At 34.0% G+C, this 23,560-nt stretch overlaps 1 protein-coding gene across 1 annotated transcript in view; it reads right to left on the bottom strand.

Moving 5' to 3' along the window:
- Positions 1–2,066: 2,066 nt before the first annotated feature.
- The window catches only part of UMAD1 (UBAP1-MVB12-associated (UMA) domain containing 1), a 40,719-nt gene continuing 19,225 nt past the window's right edge, over positions 2,067–23,560 (bottom strand). Inside the window, exons 3-4 of the mRNA XM_015811594.1 lie at positions 7,046–7,131; positions 2,067–3,190 (exon numbers count right to left, since the gene is read on the bottom strand). Of these exons, the coding sequence (XP_015667080.1) occupies positions 2,936–3,190; positions 7,046–7,131 (341 nt within the window). The 3' untranslated portion in view covers positions 2,067–2,935. The remainder of the gene's footprint in view (positions 3,191–7,045; positions 7,132–23,560) is intronic.

Below are 23,560 nucleotides of genomic sequence, written 5' to 3'. Positions count from 1 at the left end.
AAAATCAAGCTAGGGCGGGGGTGGGGACAGAGCTGCCCCATATGCCCCACACCTACTTACCGTTGCAGCCAGTCCTCCCATGAATCAACACCTGCCTCACCTTGCTGGCCCACTTGTGCGGTGCCCCCCGACCTGCATTTCACCGTCAGAGGCCTTCCAGAAAGGCCTCTGCAGCTGAAAAATGAGCTACAGATTCAATCCATAGCTTGGTTCTTGGCTGCAGAGGCCTTTCTTGAAGGCCTCTGACGGTGAAATGAAGGCCGGGGAGCGCCACGTGTCAATCTGGAACTCCATTCTCAGCAGTAGAGTCATTTCCTTCGGCCGCAGAATTGGTCCAGCAGTGCAGGGCTGTTGGTGCCACCACTGCGAGGAAAGACCGTGGAAAAGATACTCCCCGAAAATAAGACCTGGTGCCTCTCTTGCAGACAAAATAAAAATAAAAATAAAATAATAAGACAAGGTCTTATTTCGGGGAAACACAGTAATGTCTGAGAAAGCCCAGTTTCAAGTCATTACCAGACAAAACCCCAATATCATTAACCATGTACAGAAAGTTTTGTTGAATCCACAGGCATATCTTATCTGGCTTTTGCAAAATAATTACATTTCTATTTTATGAAGTTTTATGAAATATTTACTTGATTCATGAATTAAAAAAAAGATACGAGCTGCAAAAGTCAAGCAATCTTTTAAAATCAGATTTAATTAGAAAAATGATTGTAAATTTAGTAAATAATTTCAAATATTTTGCAGGATTTTTTTTAGATATTGCATTTATTTTTATACATAGAATTTAAAAAGCTATATATTTTCCATCTACTGGATCCCAAGAAAGGAGAAATGATAAAGATATGTATATAAAAGTTAGGCTTGCCAGGGAGTTAACCGCTTTTTCAAAGTCACAAGGTCTTTGAAAATTCATTTATAGCTTGATTAATAATTATAATATTTTAATTTTGTCAATGTTTGACTGAACATTTTCTCTCTTAGTCATTCTTTCTTTTCTCCCTCTCCTTGGCCATCACTTTCTTCCTTTCTCATACCAGAGAAAATACAAAATATCGGGCCTTTTTTGGAGAAATCAAGTGAATAAACTCATAAGAATTATCTAACAGGAGATACTGATCAAACATATTTTGTGATATATAGATTTCATCTTATTTCATGCTTCTGTTAAGCACCTTTAAAATATTTTTACATTCATTACTTTTCGTTATTTGTACATTCTCTATAGATATCTCTTCATTTGAACTGCATAATTTAGAAACCATGAATTAGCATCACTGCTATACTTCATAGTACTTTGTATTGGTCGTATGCTTATTTAGAACACAAAAGGTGACAGGGCAACTATAATATTATGACTATATTATTGAAATCATTGGGAACCATGTATGATTAGCAAATGTTGATACATTTTTTTCAATGAAATGGAGATTTTTAATGTGCAGCTATAATGTACATGCTTGCGGTAATTTATTCTCTTGCATAATTATGTTTCTTAATTTATCAAAAATTCCTTTTGAAGTCTATTTGACTTTTCACTGGATAACTTAACAGATTAACAATTGAAATTTTTTACAAAAATAAATATTGGTAATTAATTTAGAATACAGAACTGGAGTTTCCAATTCTATCAAGGTAACAATCTCAGATCTTTAAAAATGAATATGTTTCTTATAAATGTAAGGAGACTAATTTGTAAAAATGTCTTTTTAGACTCAATAAATATTTAAAAAGAGTCGCCTACTTTTTATATCAGAAATACAACAAATTTGGTGATATGTATGATTTAGACACGTCCCATACAGGTAGAAAATTCTTAGCCTTGTAAATATGATTTAGGGAAAGGATTTACGATTTCAATGTGTTTTTAAATTATATTCCAAAAAACTGAATCTATCTATCAGTGAAGAATATTGGGCATATCAAGTCTGGATTACTGCAGAAAAGATTCCTATGTCTTCTTGGAAAGAATACTATATACCCAATATTAAAGGCTAGCTTGAAGAAATGTTTGCATTCTTAGCTTCTTTATCACACAACAGAAACACTGGACAACATGGTTCTGTTTTAAGATTTAATTGGTTTAAAAACATAATTATATTTTACACAATATTATCTTTTTACATCTTGTATATTGTTCTTCACTGCACAAAAGCAATGAATAAAATAAGATAACAGAAGGAGATGAAGATAGAGAAGGGTAGCATACAGTATTTCATGAAAAGCTATAGTGATATATTTTAAATATCCATGTTTATTTTACTGGTGCAAATACATTTATAAACATGCTCATGTATATGTAATCTGCATATGTATCTATGCACCCATCATATATACACAGACAGGCACACTGACATAATGTACAGTATAATCATATACTTCAGCTATACTGATGCAACAAAAACTTGCAATAGAAAAACTGAACACAGAACTAGAATACAGCCAATCAAAAACTACAGTCCCAAGAAATATGAATCAAACTCCAAAGCCAACCTCAGATATTTGATATCAATTCATTCTGCACTAACGATGTGTAAATTTAGATTTTAAAATTTTGTTGTGAATTCCCCAATGAAAGATGCTGTAATAAAATTAACTAATTTATTAATATAGTATAAGTTGATTATTTGTAAATTACAATATGATATAACATTTAATTTATTTTTCTATGATCAAGCAAGGACTAGGCTATCTGGAAGTTTATATGATTATTTTCATTGAGTTCAGATTATAACCTATTTATTGTAATTGACTTGTAATGTTTGGCTTAGCTGTTCTTATTTTGTCATGTAAGAAACATAACATGATGGAAAATGATAATTTCTGTCAGACTAGCCATAGATACAAACAACCAATTTACATGACAGACAATACCAGCATATTTTATTTCAAGTGATTTTGGTTCATTTTTATATTAAGTAACCCATCTTTAAGACTCACACAATACTGAATTTTCAAGTGTAAAATCATACCAAAATCGTGCTAAATTGTCATTAACATGACAGGAGATCAGTTGTCTTGAGAAATCATTACAGGTATCCTGAATTGCCAAAATATGTGGTGCAAGAGCAAAAGGTACATCATTTGGAAATTCCAACACAGAACTGCTTTCCATATTCTGACTTTTCTTTGCCTCCCGTTCAATGTCTGCTTCAGTCAACTTTGACTGGTTTTCTGAATTTGCCTAAGAAAATGACAGAAAGAACAAAAATATTCTGCATTGAAACATTTCCCAGATTCTTTTGTCTAGAATTTTGTTTCACAATGGCTAACCAGATACTTATGAGAAGACCACAAACAGGACATGAATGGATTATGCTTCATGTTCATATTTTTTGACAAATGGCATTAAAAGGTCTATAACATTTACTTGTTAGTAGTAATATATAATATCATAATTAATAATTGGTAATTATATCTTCCATTAACTTTTATATTCTCTTTTAAAGTAAACTTTGAAACGATACAAATATTTACAGTAGTTTTTTATAGAACGCTTACAATTGGTCATAAAACAAGAATGCTCATAAACATGCTATGATTAGGCCCTATGTAGAGCAAATATTAAATACTAATATATCCAATTCACTTCAAGATTGAGCACCTTCTATGAATATTGAGGAAAAACACCAGAGAACAGTATACCTGGGAAAAGAAACATAATATATCAACTAAAATACAAATTTATTTAAAGTGATTCTGTAGTTATATTTTTTTTTAACATCATCTACAGAGAACCATCATTTTAAGGAGATTCTGATTTAAAAATACAGAATATCTAAAGATTCCTGATAAAATATGATTCAATTCTATGCTGGCATTAAAGGACATTTATAAAGATCTTTCCAAATGGCAGTTTTTAAAGCTAGTAACAGTTCCTAAGACCGAAGGTGTTCAGGGAGCATATAGTTGCCTTCTGTGAACAATGGACATTTTGGTGAGTTGAATGAAATAGAGTAGAATAATGAGTAGCTTATTTTTCAGTTTCAATTAGCAATTAGAAACTATGGTCATAGCAATTCAACAGGATTGGAGAAGATTGGAGAGTGTGAGAACTAATGTCTGAAGTTAGGGGGAGAGAAAATAGGAAGTTGAAAGAGAGGAATAATAAGAATAAGTTGATTGAAATAAGAGCATAAGAAATTTGTGAGAGTTAGATTGAATGAAAGGAAATGGAGATGGCAAGATTGTTCCTTTATTTAAAGAAATTACTATTATTACATGCCAGGAAACAATTAAAATGTGAATGAATTCGGTTTAATCATGATAGTGGTTCTTTTCATAGTTAACAAATAACATAAATACTTTTCTAGGCACATACAAAGTGTTTCCAAAGAGGAACTGCAGGTACATTTTGTCAAAGACTTATTAACTACTTGATAATATGTTTGACCCAGTCAATGTGGGCATACTATTTATACTAGATATAATGTTAAACTTATCATAAAAAAGTGAATATCCTTTGAGTCAAATTTGATTCTAATGGTATGGGACCACTCTTAATTTTAAAAATATTTTACAGTTGTTTAATACCTATATAAATTAAGAATAGTATCTCTGATAATTTTATCTAAGCAACTAGTTTTCTTTTGTAAAATGTTTAATGTGTGATAAACAGTTTATCATATAGCTGGAACCCTAATCCCACAATTTCTGAGAAGGTTTAGCGTGCCTGTTGTCCTAATAAATAGAAGAATACTCTCTATGTCTATGCATTTGTATCTATAAATATTCTTGTACTCTATTGACTGAAAAATGTTATTCAGGCATTGGTTATTTATATCTATTCCCTCTGTGTTTCCTCACTAACATATAGCATACAATAAAATAATATTTTGATTTGAATGTTTATATATTTTGAATTGGTAATAAGCTCATGTCAATCATGAATAATTTAAATCCACTTTATTTATTAAATTTAATCTGTTTAAATAACAAAAGCTCACTATCCAATATCTATTATATTTATGCCTACATATTTCTAAAACTAAAAGTTACAACTAGTTTGATGTAGTGGTTAATATCACTTCACTAGAAATCAGAAGATTTTGAGTTCTAATCCTGATTTATGTATTTATTTTGTATTTATATAAATCACTTTTCACAAAAATGACTCTAGGTTTTACTTGATTAGAATCATAAAAATGAAGGCACTAAAAAGAAAACATAACAAACACCCTAAGCAGAAAAACAGAATAACAGAGGCCAACTATTGCATATTTTATTGAAGAACTTTTATTTTTGGATAGGCTCATCTGATGTTCTGGTCCAATGTCCAGGAAAAGAACCAGGTTTTGGGGGCCTTATAGAGCAATAGGGTCAGGCCATCTGAATCTCAGGTAGGATGTTGTTCTACAGGACAAGTGCTACAAGAGAAGAGACATATCTGCTGCTAGGTGACATTGCTTTACAGAAAGGATTTTAAGCATGTTCACTCTGCCAGAACTCATAGTATGAGCAGAGATAATTGGAAACAGGTGGTGTTACAAATAACCTGGTTATTTCCAGTTAGCAATTAGTATATTTAGAAGTTACTGCAGTGAAAATATCAAGGTAAGTGATAATTAAACATATTGCCTTACCCTAACAGATTGAATGTATTAATCAGATAAATTACTACTATGAATCTTGCCATTACATTTGTCTTGATATCACTACAGTTAACCAATCATAATACCACTGAATAATTAATATATCAGTATCTTCTTTCCCTTTCCATTCACATTAAATTCTGAAGTCCTTAATCTAACAGTAATTGAACTGCTTGCATATAACAGTTCTGGGCTTTATACTGTAACAAATTTTAATATGCAGAATAAATACGTTATCTATAAATATGATTTTACATAGTAAATGTTACCGGTGGTAATAAGGTTTTGAAGCACTATAAATGATACTGATAGCAATTCATGCACAATTTTAAGATAAATACCACAACATCATTAATAACATTACTTAATGCAGTCATACAATAGCAGCACAACACTTCACATTATAGGCAGCACCCTGGTTCAATTGCCAAATATTGGCTTGAGTTGTTGATTCTCTAATTCTGAGTGGTTTATGACAGAAATATATTTAAAATATATTTAAAACCTTAACTACCATGTTTCCCCAAAAGTAACCTATCCTGAAAATAAGTCCTAGCTTGATTTTTGGGGGTGGGCCTAATAGAAGCCCTACCCCAAAAATAGCCCACGTTTTGGGGGCAAGGCACACGCCTAAAAATAAAGCTAGGGTGGGGATGGGGTGTGTGGAGCTGCTCCATGCACCCCACACCCGCTTACCATTGCAGCCAGGACTTACTCGCTAGTCCATTTCTTCTGCGGCGCCCCCAGGCCTGCATTTCGCAGTCAGGTCTTTTTGGAAGGCCACTGTAGCCGAGAAACAAGCTATGGATTCAATCCATAGCTCGGTTCTGCAAGGCCTCTGCAACCGAAATACAAGCTATGGATTGAATCCATTGCTCAGTTATCGACTGCAGAGGCCTTCCGGAAAGGCCCAACTATGAAATGCAGGCCTGAGCTCCATTTTCAGCTGCAGAATGAAGCTACTCCTTCGGCTGCAGAAGAAGTGGGTCGGTTGGGTGAGGCTGTCGGGGATGGAAATGAGTGGAAAAGACATCCCCCGAAAATAAGACATGGTGCCTCTTTTGGAGGCAAAAAAAAAAAGCCCGTCTTATTTTCAAGGAAACATAGTAAGTAAAAAAGCAAATGTTATTATTCAGCAGTCTTTGTAATCAGTTATCTGTAAATATCTATCTATCTATCTATCTATCTATCTATCTATCTATCTATCTATCTATCTATCTATCTATCTATCTATCTATCTATCTATCTATCTATCTATCTATCTATCTACCTACCTACCTACCTACCTACCTACCTACCTACCTACCTATACAGATAAATGAAAGCACATAATTTTTCAGTGCCTCTTTGCTGCCATATTTATGGCTGTCTGAAATTTTGCAACCCAGACCTGTTAGCCCTAATTCAATCATATATTTTTTCAAAATAGCAGATGAGGGATTTCTGACCTGTGAAGTATGATCAAACTGAGTTCCCATCACAGATAGTGGAGGTTTATTTTCTGAGTTATTTCTTTCTTCATTAATGGTAGTGCCTAGGAGATACAGTGCAAGAAATATATACATTCAGTATCACTCATGAATACAATTTTCTTTACACATTAATTTGTAAACCTTTTCTTCCATATCCTCCCAGTAATTCTTAGTCACTGGGATGTTGTCAAAAAAAAACATAGCTTAAGTAATGAAAGATAACCCAGTTCCACCAAACCTTTATCTCTTAGAAGCTTATACCTAATACCTATACACATATTTATCATAATAATCATAAAAAATGTTTCCCTATTTTCTTAAAAACAAAAATTATAAAGACCAAACATATTATTCAAAAGATATGGTAATATTCTTCAATGGCTCAATGGAAGATCACAACAGTTAACTAAATGAATCAAACTATTCCAAAATAATGAGAAATGTCCTGACAGGATAGATTAAGCAATTTTACATTTCACAATGAGGAATGTATTTCTGAAGAGTTTAAAAATCTCTCAACCTCTATCACATACGTGCAAGCAAACAAATGAAATATATTGCTATGGAAAAGAAGCAGCAGTACTACTGCTGCCATTTTTGCGCAGCAAAATACATCCTGCATTTCTTTTAGGCCTGGACATTTTACCTTGTAATTCTCAACTTTAGAGCTGAGACCTATTAGGTGTTGATTTAATTGGTATTCTTGCTCCGAGAATCTGTAGCTCCCAATATCATTCATACAATCAGGAAGAGAGAACTGCTGCAGCTTACAAGAATTCTTTTTTTTTTACTCAACTTGTTGCCTATTGAAGTGGCAATCTATCAATTTAAAAAAAAATGTAATAGTCTTTACAGGTAGTCCTCAACTTAGAATTGTAATTGAGCCCAGAATTATGATCATAAGTCATCGCAGTCATTAAACTGGTAATCACATGACCAACCTAATTTTATGACATTTTTTTCCAGCAATCATTGTTCACAATGAGAGAGTTTTCCAGCAAAAAACATCATAAATTGTGATTGTGTGACACTGTAAATGGTCATAAATGTGGGCTGGTTGCTTAATAGCCAAACTGTGATCACATGACCACAGGTAAGGAAGAAACAGCATTGGACCTTTGAATCCATAACTTTTTTGAGATCCACTGTCATTTCAAACAGTCACTAAGCAGGGACTATCTGTATTTACTAGATCAGAAGTCTCCAATCTTTCTTGGTTGATAGACTGGAGGGACAGGGAGGGGGAAGCAATTTACATGCGTATGTGTGCACACACACAAACAAGACCGTGAGGATTCGCAATGCAAACAGGGCGGTGCTAGCACCCGCATGGCACTCAGTAGCACTGCCCCAATTTTGCCATGTGGGCACTAGCACCGCCCCATTTTCACCATGTGGTGCCCCGTTTTTGCCACACGGCATCCTGTTTTCACCGTGCAGTACCCCATTTGCGTAGCATCAGTGACACTAGCGCAAGTGGGGATAAGCATGCACACAAGTGTGCGGGCACTGGCCAGCCTGTTCCGTGGCCCGCTGGCCAGTAGGCCACAGCCCAATAGTGGGCCACGGCTCACAGGTTGGGGACCCATGTATTAGATGCTTTGAGGGTAAAATCTATCACATTTCTTCTGATTTACGGTGTTCAGTCTTGGCAATTCAGTTTGCAGGAATATTGCAAGTCCAGTTTTAATATTTGATTAACTGAATAGGTGGCTGGTCATGTTCAGCCAACAATATATTTGCCTGGTCATTTTATCTCATCATTGATCACATTAAGTGGGAAGCTTCTAAATTCCTCCCTACAAGAGAGATTATTCACAGATATAGAATAAAATGCCATCAATGGGCTGATGGCACTAAGTTCTATTTCTCCTCTTCTCCTTTTCACTGGCTTGGGTGCAACTGTTGAGCCATTGCCTCCCTGCAGTAATGGACTAGATAAGAGCCCAAACACTGAAAGTCAATTCAGACAAGGAGAGGTACTGCCAGTGAATGGCATATGCCCAGGTTGAGTGGAATTCAACCTACTCTGAATAGTGTCATATTCTTGATAAAGGATCATATTTACAGTTTGGAGATACTCCTTTATTCATTGTTGATTGTTCAGGCACAAATGGCCTCTGTTGCATAAAAATCTTCACTAGCTTAGGCTGATACACCAACTATAGTTATCATTGGATAACGATTACTTTGCTACAGTGATGCATGCCCTGGTTAACTCTTCTTGACGCTATGCAATATGTTATATAACTGCCCTTGATTATGATTTGAAAATTTCAGTTGGTAGAAAATGCCCCAGTCAAATACACTGACTGGGAAGAGGCAATACGAATACATCATGCCACTTCTATGACCTTCATTGACGACTCCCAATTGGTTTCCAGTCCCAAATTTAACCATCTAAACCATTCATGGTTTGGGATCATATTATTTAACATAACATTTCTTCCCATATATTTGTACTTATATCATAATATTTTTGAAAGGCATGATCCAGGCATTCTCCCATACTAAGATGTTGTAAATGACTGAAAGGAGCTTTTTCAGTGGTAGTTCCCTATTTACCTCTCACCAAAAATATACATCTGTTGACATCTTTACTGTTCTTTCTTGTACTAGACATCCCTATTCTCTCAGGACATTGAAACAAAACATTAATGTTGCTATAATTTATAGTTTGCATTACTGTTTTACTTTCTTTTATAGTTTTATTATTTTGTCATTTATTTTAATACTGTATTTTATTTAATATTTTAATATATCTTTAATCAAGCATTTAAATTATTGTTTTGTTTGAAAAACTTAATGTTGTTTTTAAAACAGTAAGAACTATAAAAATGTATATAACCCTTTTATGACTTGTGGCTTCAACTCCCAGAATTCTTCAGGTAGCATGGCTGGCTCAGGAATTCTGGGAGTTAAAGTCCACAAGTCACAAAAGGGCCATAGTTCCCCACCCCTGTTTTAAATAAATAAAACATGTAAATGATATAACCTGAATCACTAAATATTTCTTGAACACAATACAAGGTCATGTGAATGATATAATGATCCTACTGAAAAAGTAATTTTATACTGTTCAGTTTAAAATCTTAATATATCTCAAAAAAAGATTTCATTCTCACAATTATGTATCAGATAGTGAAGTGCAGTTCTTTGGATTTATTTCCAAAAAGTATGGGTGAATAGATATAGAACTTGTTTGCTTTTTCTTAACAGTCACATCTTTTCCTTGGATCATGAGCCAACACATGTTTCATCTTTAATTTGTACAAAAATTATTTTTGGCATGATAAAAGCAAAACGGATTAACATCTTCAAAGGATGGAGTGCACAGGATGTTCTCTGAACTGTCACAATGATCCTCCTGAAGGGAAACAAAAGCTTATGCCTATCTAATAAATGCAGCCAGTACTGACTTTTATTGGACATTTCTGCCTTAACTAGAAGTCAAACCATTTTTTTAAAAAGACTTATCAGTTATCTCAATACAGCCCAGAGGAAAGCAAAAATATCTAAAATATTACCTTTTATACCTTTTCTAACCTGTCTTCTTAGGACCAGAGATGTCCATATATTTCTAAAAAAATTACCTGAAAAAAAAGGGGGGGTATTCTCAGCTTCTACAAAGCAACTGGAGCTGCTTAATTTAGTAGATTCTAGAACTTTCTCTTCCAGTCTTAACAAAAATACTGTCATTACAGTATTGCATATGATAGCAAGTATTAAAATTGAACACATTTTTACAGAAAACTTACAAAGCTGTATATGTTCAGGCTACAGTTGTTTCTACTTTGCTTTATTATTTATTGCTACTGTACATATATGTAATATAAGGCATTTATGGACAATAGAAAGGCTTTAAAAATAAACATAAAATACTATTTATATGCATTGTTTAAATACTATTTAAATCAAGAATATTATACTTTTTAAAAAAAATAGAATGATTATGTTTCTATTTTGATTCTGAGCTCCAAACTATGTGAAGTATGTGTCCAAAATATGAGAAATATAGTATATAATTGCTTTTGCTCAATTTGTATAACTGATTTTCTGGAACTTAGTTTCTGCCCTTGTTCATCTTCAATAAGGCTATAATCAAAAATATCATCCATGAATACCAAAATATCTTTCAAATGCTGTTGGGAAACAGATCATTGAGGCAACTTAGAAATATTAGAAATCCTCATAGGCAACCTTTGGAAGAAAAATCTACCAGTCTAATAAGATCTAAATCCACTGTCAGCATTGGGCAATGGAAATACTTGAGTACCAACAAGTTGTGGGAAAATATAATCTATAGTGAGAGAATGCACCTCTTTTTTACATAGTTGATTGAAAGAACTAGTCTATAAATTTATGAAATGAGCCACTTTTCTCCCACAAAACAATTTTCAAACTTTGAAACTTGAATATTTCCAATCGCCTGTTATTAGACCATCCCGTTTCATGTAATTAAAGTAGTAAGACAAATACTGTTTTGACTTTATGAATTCCATAGAAATAGCTCCTACTTTAAGTTTCACTTTATTGGAGGAAATCTTAACCATCCCACTTCAGTACTAGATTTCTAGACAGTTCTGCCATACACCAATCTAGGTGTATTGTCAACTCATGTCTCTTGCTAATAAGACTCTTTATGTGAAATGGGACATATAATTTAAACCTTATTTTTTGTTGGCAATATAAATTCTTATTGTCAGAAAATGCAAAGGATATACAAGATTGATGGAGACAAGACATACTTACAGGCACTTATTTAGCTTATTTATTTTACAGTATATATTGCCCATCTCACTTGGCAGCTGTATCATATTTCAAAGTCTAACAGACAAATTCTAATGTCAATTTTCAGATTTTTTTCAATTTTAAAAGACATTGCACTGACATAATTTGGCAGGAACTTAAGGCATATAACTAGTTCCCATGCTCATCAATATCCTTTTATTTTTCAATTTTCTTCATTGCTCAGTTGCAAATGTATTCATTTTGTTACAATTATACTTTATTGCCACCTCAACAGCAATTTGCCCATAACCTAAAGGCCTTCATAAGTGATACAGAATGCTTTACTAGTGGAGCTATTTTTGCTTTTGTGTTTGTTTTCTATCAATATGGGGATTTTTAGCAACTTTCTAAAGGGTAAAGGCTTTTGAAAACTGTAGGGTCTCTAGACTAGAATGCTGCAATAGCCCAACAGTTAACATATCTGAAAAATGCAGATACTTTCAAATTAGCACTTGATGCTAAAAAGCTACATTGTGAAATACCGTTTATCAAAAAATGCCATTCTAATAAGTAAACAGGAAAAAGACCCAATATTTATATCTCTCTCTAACAGAGACGTCTGAGTTAGCTGGATATTGGGCCTTGTATAGGAAAAAGCATACCAAGGAGGACAAGTGGTTTATATAATTGTTACAGCAAGTATAGGTAAGCAAAATATTTATTTGCAAAGAGTAATTCTAGAAAAAAGAATATCCCATTATGTTAATATATTTTAATATTTAAAAAATAAAAGGGAAAAACCTTGTAATGAAACATGGGATGTTGTTCCAGATAGGACACTTAATATACTACTTAATTAATTCAACTTTAATTAATTAAATTCAACAACAAGTTGTTTCACTTTTTTATTTCAAAATGAGCAAGTATTCATTTAATATTCCTAAAAATCATCCTTTCATCTAAATTTGTTTGCCTCAGTCACTACTTGTTACATATGCGAAGGCGAGTTGACTGTTAAACCTCCCAATCACATCCATTAAAGGGAAGTTTTAAAGATGCAGCCACTATATGCCATATATGCGAACGCAAGTTGAGCGATGTGGACAAAGTTTGCGATCACTGCCACTTGATGGGAAGGTTTAGAGGCACGGCGCACAATAATGCAATATAAAATTCAAAGGAACATGGTTTATCCTCATAGTATGCCATAATCTTTCCGGGTACGATAGCATTAAAAAGAGGCGTATATCTCTGCGTCGTCTTTTGTGAATATTATCCTCTTTGGGAATTTGAAGCATTGATATAGATCCTTAATGTTTTGCACGAGCGAGTCAACAAATATCTGTGCCATATCATCATTCTCACTTTCTGCGGTGAATTCAACAAGGTCTTGTGAATACACCATATCGTTGAAGCATATTTTATGGTAGCAAAACAAGCGTGGAATGTGATTCTGATACTTATTCATGTAAGACTCTTTGGGGTTTGGCTGGCAGGTATCCATTGGTTTAATGATCGATTCAAAATCTGCGATGACTATAAATGGTACCTCATTGATTTATTGTAGCGAGTAAAGAATAGCATCTTGCCAGCTTCTGGGAGTACTATTTTCATGGCTCTGTGCAATGAGCAATATTCATTGTGTTTTTAAAGAGACTCTTATCGATCAAACATTGCATGCAATATGCATTGAATTGACTGAGTTTTCCTTTGCTATCAGTCTGTTAAAGTTTTTTATCCATCCATAAAGCCTTTTGTTGTCTTTGAAAATAAGCAATAGGTTAACAAATTTATCGCTTTGATGTTTGGACAAATACAATGGGAATACACTTCTATTATATCTAAAGATATTAATGCTCATGTTGTTGTTTCGTTCGAACCTTTTGAAAACATTTTCATTGACAGCAACTGGGAATTTGATACCGCTCCAATCAAAGTTCTTGGCTTTGTTTTTTATAAACAACTCAAGGTGGTGAACACATCTTACATTCCTTCCTCCTACTATTTTGCCCAGAGCAACAATCCTGTGAGGTGGTTGGACTGAGAAAGTGACTGGGTCAAAGTCCCCCAGATGTCTTTCATGGTTAAGGCTGGACTGGAATATAATAAGTCTTTTATAAGAAAAAATATAGATGTTAAGATAAAAGCTCAATGATATAGTTGATTAAATCTGGTTGATTGCAATTGTCAAAGATACGTTAGTCTAGATATGATAGGTAAAAATCAGGAAAAGTCTAGTAGCATCTTTTCTGGTTAACAAATGTTATTAAATTGTGATGAGCTTCCAAACTAAATAGGCTATTGTCTAATTATCTGCTACCTGGATGTTTTGTGGCTGATACCTTTAGCACTATCAGGATATCAAATAATTAAACCATGGCCTGTTAGCTTGAAAATACATTATCACGGGATTGATACTGGAAAGCCTTCACTGATATAAAATATTATTAAAGCATATGCCTTTTAATAAAATTTACTAGCTGGAAAAGATATGACTAAATTTCTTCTAATTTTTGGCATCCTCATAAAGTAATCACAATTTGGCCTAAGATCTTTTAGGTTCTTTATTCTGCTATAAATATTTTGTCATTAATTTATTTATCTTCATGATATATCTAATGAAATTAACACTGGAGTCTCCTTTAAAACATGTATTAATCTCCATTAATATTTATGTAAATAAAGTTAATCTTACCCTAAAGTCTTACAATTTACAATCAAAATATGGGTGTGAAAATTCATTGTTAAGTATTACAGTTGTTAAGTGAGGTATCATTTGACTATACCCAATTTTATGACTTTTTCCCCCTGCAACTTTGCACTCTGCTGCTAGGGCTTCTTGGGCAGCTGGGACATTTGTATTGCGCTATTGGGGCTTCTTGGGGTTTGATGGATTTGTACTATGCAACCATGGCAGAGAGATCCAGAGTGCCCATGGCTTCTGACTGTAACTCAAGAGACATCTTGCAGCCCCAGAGTTATAGCATGCCAAGAAGTTCCTGAGCTGCAGCATGGCAAGCAGCTGCAGAGCCACGTAGTTCTGCAGCTGCTTGCTATCCCCCAAGGCAGGGTGAAGGGTGGCCAAAAGTGCAGAGGCGGGAGGATAGCAGGTGAAAGGAGCTGGAGGCAGTCCCTTACCTTTCCAAGGCTCAGAGTTGGGAGGGGCCAAGCCTGGAATTGCTTGGATTGGGGTGAAACCCGGGAAGGGAATTCACTTAACAGTGTCAACAAGGTATGCTGGGATTGCCCTCATTAAACAATGCATTCACATGATGCTGTAATATATGGTCATATCACTTAGCAATGGAAATTCTGGTCCCAATTAGTTATTAATTGAGGACTACTGGTAAAAATAATAAAACTGTAAATCATTAGATTCTCCTTCAATAAATAATTGTCCATCATTAATCTGGATTCCATATTAAAAAAATTCATTGTTTCTGTTTTTTAAAACAGTGCCCAGAGCTTGCCAGCTTTCTCTCCGATTCCCAATATTTCTGCCTAATATATTTCAAAGAATATTCAAATTGTTCTGAATATAACAGCCCCAATTTAAACTTTGCTGCTGTCAGTGTTGATTTGATTCATCTGTGAGGTTTCTAGCATAAAACAACAGTAAATACTTAACCAACTGTTCCAACTGTATAAAGTTGGGCTCTCTAAGCCTCTTTTTTGCTGAAGCAAAAGAAAAAATGAATCTCCTAATAAATGCTTAAACATGTCCGATAAAATTAAAGTCTTAGTTTTTAGATTTTTAAAAAAGAACAAATCGACTTAACCAGAAAAAGAAATTCTCTTAGCCTTGGAGTCTAATGACAGAACTATTTATGTACCATCAAAAGTTAGCTAATTTGTAATAATTTCCAAAACCAGAATCAGTATGATTTGAAATTGCAACATGACCTATAAAAGAGTCCATAATGTGATCTACTGTAGCAAAAAATAAAAATAAAAATAAAAATCTAAACTGATCTAGTCTAAAACAGCTTTAAGGTGTACATAAAAAAATATACTACCTGTGCTTTGGATTTTAAAAAATGTCGAATTGCTTCATTTGAAGTCCAATATATATGCTTACAATACCTTCCAATTCTGCAAAAAAGAGGGTTTTTTTAAAAATACAAGTAAAAATCTTAAATTTCATTATAATTGGCCATACATAAAAGGTATTGAAACTCGCAGAATTTTGCAAAATAATTATGAAATATTTCAGAATAAATTAATAGGACCTCAAAAGGGCAATAGTGAGAGAATCTATGTTAAATATAAAGAAATAAAATATCCTTTACTACCAGAATATTCATACTCCATCAATTTTAAGATTGCTAATAAATATGATAGCTATGCCATTGTTTGTTTGACTATCTACCAATATAACTTTATCCAATCCCTTGAGAAAGATGGAATATCTGAAAAAGGTTTGATAAAATCTGTATTTCTTGTATCAATAATGATATCAGGCTGTAATTTTTCCAACCTGTTGTAAATTTAACCTTTATTTTATTTTTTAAAATCTAAGTCTGTTTATATTCTAAACAGCTGCCTCACAAGTGCCCATGGCTGTCATGGAAAACTGTAACTGAGAACTGTGAAGGTCTTGATTAAAAAAACAAAATGTTAATGTGAGTAGCTAAACAGGGTGCAGCTGCTCTGTTTCAATGAACAAGCATCTCTTCTCCATTCAGCTGTGAAGAATTGCACAGACTATAAATTGTTCTCTGTGGATAGGTTCTGTGTTATGAACAAACTAACCTGCTTTCAATTCTCAAAACCATATATCTCTATCTTGACATCCATCCATCCACCCACCCACCCATCCATCCATCCATCCATCCATCCATCCATCCATCCATCCATCCATCCATCCATCCATCCATCCGGAAAATGCTATGTTTTGATTATTTACAGCTCACAGTTTAAGCCATAGACTGCATACATACAGATAGCAAAATATTGATCTTTTGTAAAATTTAGAACACAGTCAAAAAGAAATAATAAAATAAAAATACTATGTACCAGTATATATGTCACAACACCAGACAGTCATTAAGATAAAATTTTAACTTCATCCACTGAATTCACAAAAGACACATTAAAAATCTCTAGTGAACTAGAGTATTTAGCATAACTTGACTGACTGAAAAATGCTAATTCTCCTAAAGGTGTAAGAGTAATATACAACCCAAAAATTGAAGACCATTATGCTTGGAATGAAAGCGGCTGTGCTGCAGTGATTATGTAGTGATTTGGCCTAGAAAACCCCAAAGGCTCTTTGTCCTTTTTTACCTACCAATAGGGATAAAATCTTATTTGCCACCTTGGACATAATCAATTGATCAGATATCCTTGTTCTAATAAACAGCCAGTTTGATGTAGTAGTTAATGCTAGAAATGAGGATGCTAGAAATGAGGAGATTGTGAGTTCTATTCTCTTCTTAGACATGAAGCCAGCTGGATAAATTTAGGCCAGTCATTCTTAGCCATAAGGGAAAAAACTGAGAAAATAATAATAATAATAATAATAATAATAATAATAATAATAATAATAATATTACATGCATATCACTGTTTTCTGCAGAAGTAAATTAGATGAGATGAAAATTGCCCCCAAATCAGAAAAGCCCGTGGAAAATAGAAGAACAGAGATAAGTAGGAAGAAACAGCATTCTCCAACAAATACATTTATGTAAAGAGAACTGAATGTCTTTGTAGAGTACTTCCAGGAGTGGAATACTCTCTGAGAGATTAGAGTTTAAGAGCCAAAATAAAATAACATTTGTACTAGTCAACTCTTTCTTATTTGAAAGATATACCATATATTTTTCGATTTGGATTACAGAGAAAATTCTTTCCATAAGTGACAAATATTGCTTCAGATCTAGTTATATATTTATGAAATTCATAATCCAACTGAACCCTGGGTGATTTCAAACAGATAGAATAAAATGCAACAATATAAAATATAACAAATGCAGGCAATCCTCAATTTATACTGCATTTGAGCCTGGAATTATGGTCATTTGATGTTATAGTTGTTAAGCAGATCACCATGTGACTGATTTTGTGACCTTTTTAGTGGAAGTTGTTAAGCAAATGCCTTGATTGCAGCTGGTGCCATTACCATGAGGTGAGGCAAGGCAGGTGGGGAAGGGTAGAACTGCCCCATGCACCCTGCACCCGTTTATTTCAGCCCCTGCAGCCAGGCCTCCCTTGCTCTGGCACCTGCCTCGCAGTGGCAGCACCCACAACTCTGTCCAGCAAAAGCCCACATAGCTCCCACTGGCCCACTTCTGCAGCCACTCGCCGCTGCTCATGCGCATCACTCCCAACCTCCATTTCACCAGCAGAAGCCTTAGGAAAGGGGGCTCTTATTTCCTGAAGGCCTATGCTGGCAAAATGGAAGCTGGGGGGGCGATGTGCGTGTCAACCTGGGGCTCCGTTCTCAGCTGCAGAGGCCTTTCCTGAAGCTCTTTGCCAGCGAAATGGAGGCCAGGGGGGCAACATGAGTGTCAATCTGGAGCTCTGTTCTCAGCTGCAGAGGCTTTTCTTAAAGCCCTCTGCTGGCAAAACAGAGGGTGGGGGTGACATGCACAAGCGGCTGCAGAAGTGGGCTGGCGGCAGCACGAGTTCCTACTGGACAGGGCTATTGGTGTCGCTGCCATGAGGGAAACAAAGGTATAATAGCATTATCAACATTATTTCAATGCTTTATCAAATGTAACTGATGAATATAACAACAGAATGCTTCTAAATATGCAGTGTCCTTCTTGGAAAAGGCAGGTTTCTAGTTTCTATTTTGGAGGGACTAGATTTTTTTAAGAGTGAGATTTTAGAAATGAAATGTTGAAAATCACTTAAGCTTGGTTTGACTAAACTAACTCAGGCACTGTGGTTTGTAAACAGTTGTTTATAATTAGTTTTCAAATAGTATTAATGTCAATAAACCACAATTAAATAAACCACATTTTAGCAAGATTTGCAACATGTTCCAAATTATAGAGTAACTTTGCACATAGCCTTAGCAGGTATTTTCTAAAGGTTTTTCCTGTCCAGTCACGTCCAACTCTGTGGGGTAGTGCTCATTCTCCATTTCTTAGCTAAAAGAGCCAGGGTTATTTGTTTCCATGGTCATGTGGCTAGCATGACTATATGCTGAGGCTAACAGAATGCTGTTACCTTCCAACCAAATTGGTACTTGTTTATCCACCTGCATTTTCATGTTTCGAACTGCTAGGTGGGCAGGAGCTAGCCCTGGCTGTCAATCTTCCAGTTGATAAGGTCAGTGTTTCTAATCGCTGAGCCAAGAGGAACTGCATTTTGGGTTTACATATTCTTTCTCTATATACAGAATTTTTACATGTGGGGACCCAGTACATGTAAATAAATTCCTGTAGAAGGAAATGACTATCAATGGAAATATCTTTCACAGCCAAGCATAACTGTGTGAATTTGTCTACTGATATAATAGTTCATATCAATAAGCTTTAGATCATATTTAAAATATTACATGAGATGAGCAAAGACATGAAAGTTTTAATACTTCTGGGCCTTGTTATATATGTAAGATAAGGTCCATGTGCAAATTATTCTGACCAATATTTCTTTGGTTTATCAGGTTCTCCTCAACCAGGGCTTAGCAGTAAATTATAAATTTACTGACTTTACATATAAACTCATTTCCTAAGCTAGGACTTGGCTGAAATTTTGCAGACACTGTTTGGCTAGGTAAGAATCCTTACTGAAGACATAAAGGAGGTCAAATGAAACAGCTGATTGCCCTCTGCCAGAATGACAATATTAAGTACCTCATATATTCATATACGATCAAATATGAAGCTTTTTATTTCTCACAAATTAATGGACTCTGTACAATGTTTGTTTTTGTTTATATTCCATCTTTATTATTTTATAATTTTGGCAGCAAACATACCGAATACAAGAGTCAGTCTGAGAAAGAGTGACTGGCCCAAAGTCACCTATTGACTTTTATGCGTCAGATGGGACTAGAATTCATAGTTTCTAATTGGTGTCTTAACCATTAGATTAAACTGGCTCCAGAACATTTGGTCTCTAATTATAATATAATAATATCATCATCATCATCATCAATCATGAATACAATACATAATAGAAATAGTGACATGGATTTACATCACACTAAATCATGGATTCCTTACATTATCTTAACATAAACCATGGTTAAATTAATAGATCATGCTAAGTCAAAATCAAAGAAGCCATATTATGGCTTAGTCACCTTAGTGTGTTATATTAACTAATTTATTTTCTGGGCTGCAGGCTTTTCAAGAAAATTTGTCCATAATAACAATTACTACAATTCACATGGAGCAGAGGAATCGGGTAATGTAGAATATTTTCAATATGATAATTGAATATTTTCAATTATCATATTAATATGATAATATTAATAATATACATCTGTAATACTGCTTCAAGGCTAGCTTTGAAATTATAATCTCCAAATTTAATTAATATGGAAGAGAACTTGCAAATATTACATGTTTTTCTATATATATATATATATATATATATAACTTCTACAACTATAATAGATAATTTCCACTACTCAACTTCTAAAGAATATTTTATTCACTTTCAACTCTTATTTCACATATTTTGCTCAAGGATGACAGGACTTCCTCTTTTTTATAGCAACATTTTTGAAAGGAACTCTGATCTGCCTTTAAAAAAAAAACTTTTTTGCAAACTTTTTCTAGGCCAGCCTGTACAACAACAGGAATATGACACTTTCGGGCTACAGTACTACTGGTTTAGAATAAATGGGTGATAAAACATGAAAGGAAAGCAGCAGCAATGTATATGGTTTGACAAAAGACTTCACAGATGTATGTCTACCAACCTACTTGCTAAACTATGAAAAATTTTACTGTGGAGAAATTACTGTTACTGTCAGTATGTGGGTTGCAGTCAGAGCTTATGTGTGTCATGCTGTTATTTATTTTAACAATTAGTAATGCAAAGGTATCTTTACAAAAATATATTGTTAATGCTGTTTAAAGGTGCAAATGCAAAGACTAATAGACGGTGGTTGCTTGATGTTTAATGGTGTTTCACATGTGATCTGCCCAGAAACAGGGTATTTTGCACATTGCTGCAACCATTTATTTTGTTTTTGTTGTAAGGTGGAACTGCCAATAGAAAAGTGATAAAAGGATAAGTTGCACCCGTTCCTGGATCAGGAAACTTTAACCACAGTAACCAGGGCTTTTTTTCTCATAGAACGCCCAGAAAGGAGTTCTGGCACCTTTTTTGGGTGGAACCTTGTAGGGTAGGCAAGGCAGGTTGTATGACGTGTGTGAGTTCTGGCACCTTTTTTTTTTTTTTTAAGAAAAAAAGCACTGACAGTAACTCATGCCCTTGTGACTTTTTGTCTGGACTACTGCAACACATTCTGCATGTCCTTGAAGTGCATTCAGAAGCTTCAAATGGCATAGAATGTCTCTGCACAGGAAGTAAAGAGTGTTGGGTATTTGACACACGTAGTATCACCGCTTTGTGAAATGCATTGGTTGCCAGTATATTTCTGGGTACAATTCAAGATGCTGATTTTCACCTTTAAAGCCTTTCATGGGTTGGAGCCTGGTTATCCAAGGGACCATTTTCTCCCAGTTGTTTTTACCAGGCAGGCAAGTTGAGCAGGTCCCATAAGCCAAGAAATGTCAATCAGCAGAAACCAGGAAATGTGTATTCTTTGCCATAGTTCCTGCCATCTGGAATATTTTATAAGGGCGTAAAGACTTGGTTGCCTATCTGCACCTGGGGCCCCAAGATTGTTAAAACTTTCATTTCCTCGCTATATTAACATCCATAATAAGTTTTACTTCATGCCATATATATTTATTTTTACTGCTTTAATTGTTTTAATTATCTTTAATTATTTTATGATATATGCCTTCCAGAGTCAGTTGCTGAGATAGGTCACTTTAGAAATCAAATAAATAAGTAAATTTATTTTATTTATGAATTTTAAAACCCTAACACTAAACCTTAATAATTAATGCTTGTCTTTCAGTTTGAGAGAAATACTAATTGAAAAAATATTCAGAGATTAGCTTTCTTCTCCTGCTAACTCAGCACTTCAAAAGTTAAGATCTAAAAGTTTTGTCTGTTGAAAGAAGATGGGATGTCTTTTCTGATAATAGATTCTAATCTAAATCAACTTACTTTTAAATGGAAATAAGAATGTTGCACAGGGATGTAAATATTTTCAAAATATTTTACAGTATTTTTGGGGGGGGTGGAATTAACCTTTCAGAGATTTTTTTTTTTCTCTCCTTCACATTAGTTGACTATTAGCAGATTTTCCACTACAAACTCCTCTGGGCCCAGGCTGAAAAAGAAGCTTTTCCCAAGTTCCCTTTTTCCCCTATGATTGAAAACTTTTGAGTGTTATTCACTGAAATAGAAAAGTTGATGCATTTCAACAAAACATTTCAAATTGGGTGGTTCTTTTTTTCAAGCTGAAAGCACATCTTGCTTTCATTTCAAGCTTACCCTTACTTCCTGTTTATTTCTGAACCAATTCAAATTATGATTATCATTTTTAAGCATTAAATGGTTTAGGTTTGGTTATTTAAGTGCAATCTCCTGAAAAATCTGGATTTTGGTCTATAATCTGTTTTCAAATCTACTTTTTATCCCATCACCATTTTTTAAAAAAAAAATCATTTGGAAAGAATGTGGGGAAGGAGCTTTTTGTGTACTATACATAGCTTTGAATTCATTACAGCAGAATCATAGATTAGACTGTTTTCTCATCACTTTTGGATTCAGTAGCAAAATATTAGTTTCTGCATATAGAAGCCTTCACTGACTCTTGTTCTATAACTTATTCTAATATTTTGTTGTTTTTTAGCATTAATTTCATAATGCTTTTTAACATTTTAGCCTATTGTCAATTCTGTTTCATCCTGGAGCTGAATGTTAACATAAATATGAGAATAAGTAAAAGAGGGGTTTGGGGAAGAGATTCTGTAAAATAGGAATGAGGTTGGAGTGGATATGTAACTGATTTTTTTTAAATATTTCAGTACAAGTTTACATTTAAAACGTTAATTAAGTTAACTCCCTGAGGGCTTTAAAGCTCAATGAATCTAAGAGGACCAAGCACAAATTCCCGTTGGGTGTTGGGTATGCATGAATTAGAAAACATGTGGCTATGTTTAAAAGGAAATTTGAATGTTTAAAACGTTCTGAGATTCCACTGAGAACACTTGAAGAATAATTGGAGTTTGAAATAAACCTTTTCTACTTTTCATCCTAGATCTCATAATTAGGTTTGATGGTAACACTTATTAACTACCTATATCCAAATACACAAAAAGTTTGTCAAAGGGATTATTTAAAAAAACTTTTAAGTAAATTGCTGTAGCAACCATGGAAACCATAATTTAAGGAAACATTTCTGTAGCCCTGCATATAGCTATAGGACCCAGAAAAGAACACATGGATTCATTTCAACAGAACCCATAAACATAATAAAAACTTTATCTGCTTATTGGTTTGTATTTATCTCTTCCTTATTTATTTATTTATTTATTTATTTATTTATTTATTTATTTATTTATTTATTTTATTAAACTTATATGCCGCCCTTCTCCCAACAGGACTCAGGGCGGCTTACAGCATATTAAAACGATACAAACACTATCCCCAATAAAAACCAATTAAAAACAAATATTTACCGCTGTGTTACCATTAAAATTCTAATTAAAATTG

Source organism: Protobothrops mucrosquamatus, unplaced genomic scaffold, assembly GCF_001527695.2.
Source record: "Protobothrops mucrosquamatus isolate PMUCROS unplaced genomic scaffold, P.Mucros_1.0 scaffold45, whole genome shotgun sequence".
NCBI classification, from domain to species: domain Eukaryota; kingdom Metazoa; phylum Chordata; class Lepidosauria; order Squamata; family Viperidae; genus Protobothrops; species Protobothrops mucrosquamatus.
Note: the sequence above shows the minus strand (reverse complement) of the source record. Positions and strands in the feature narration are given on the sequence as shown.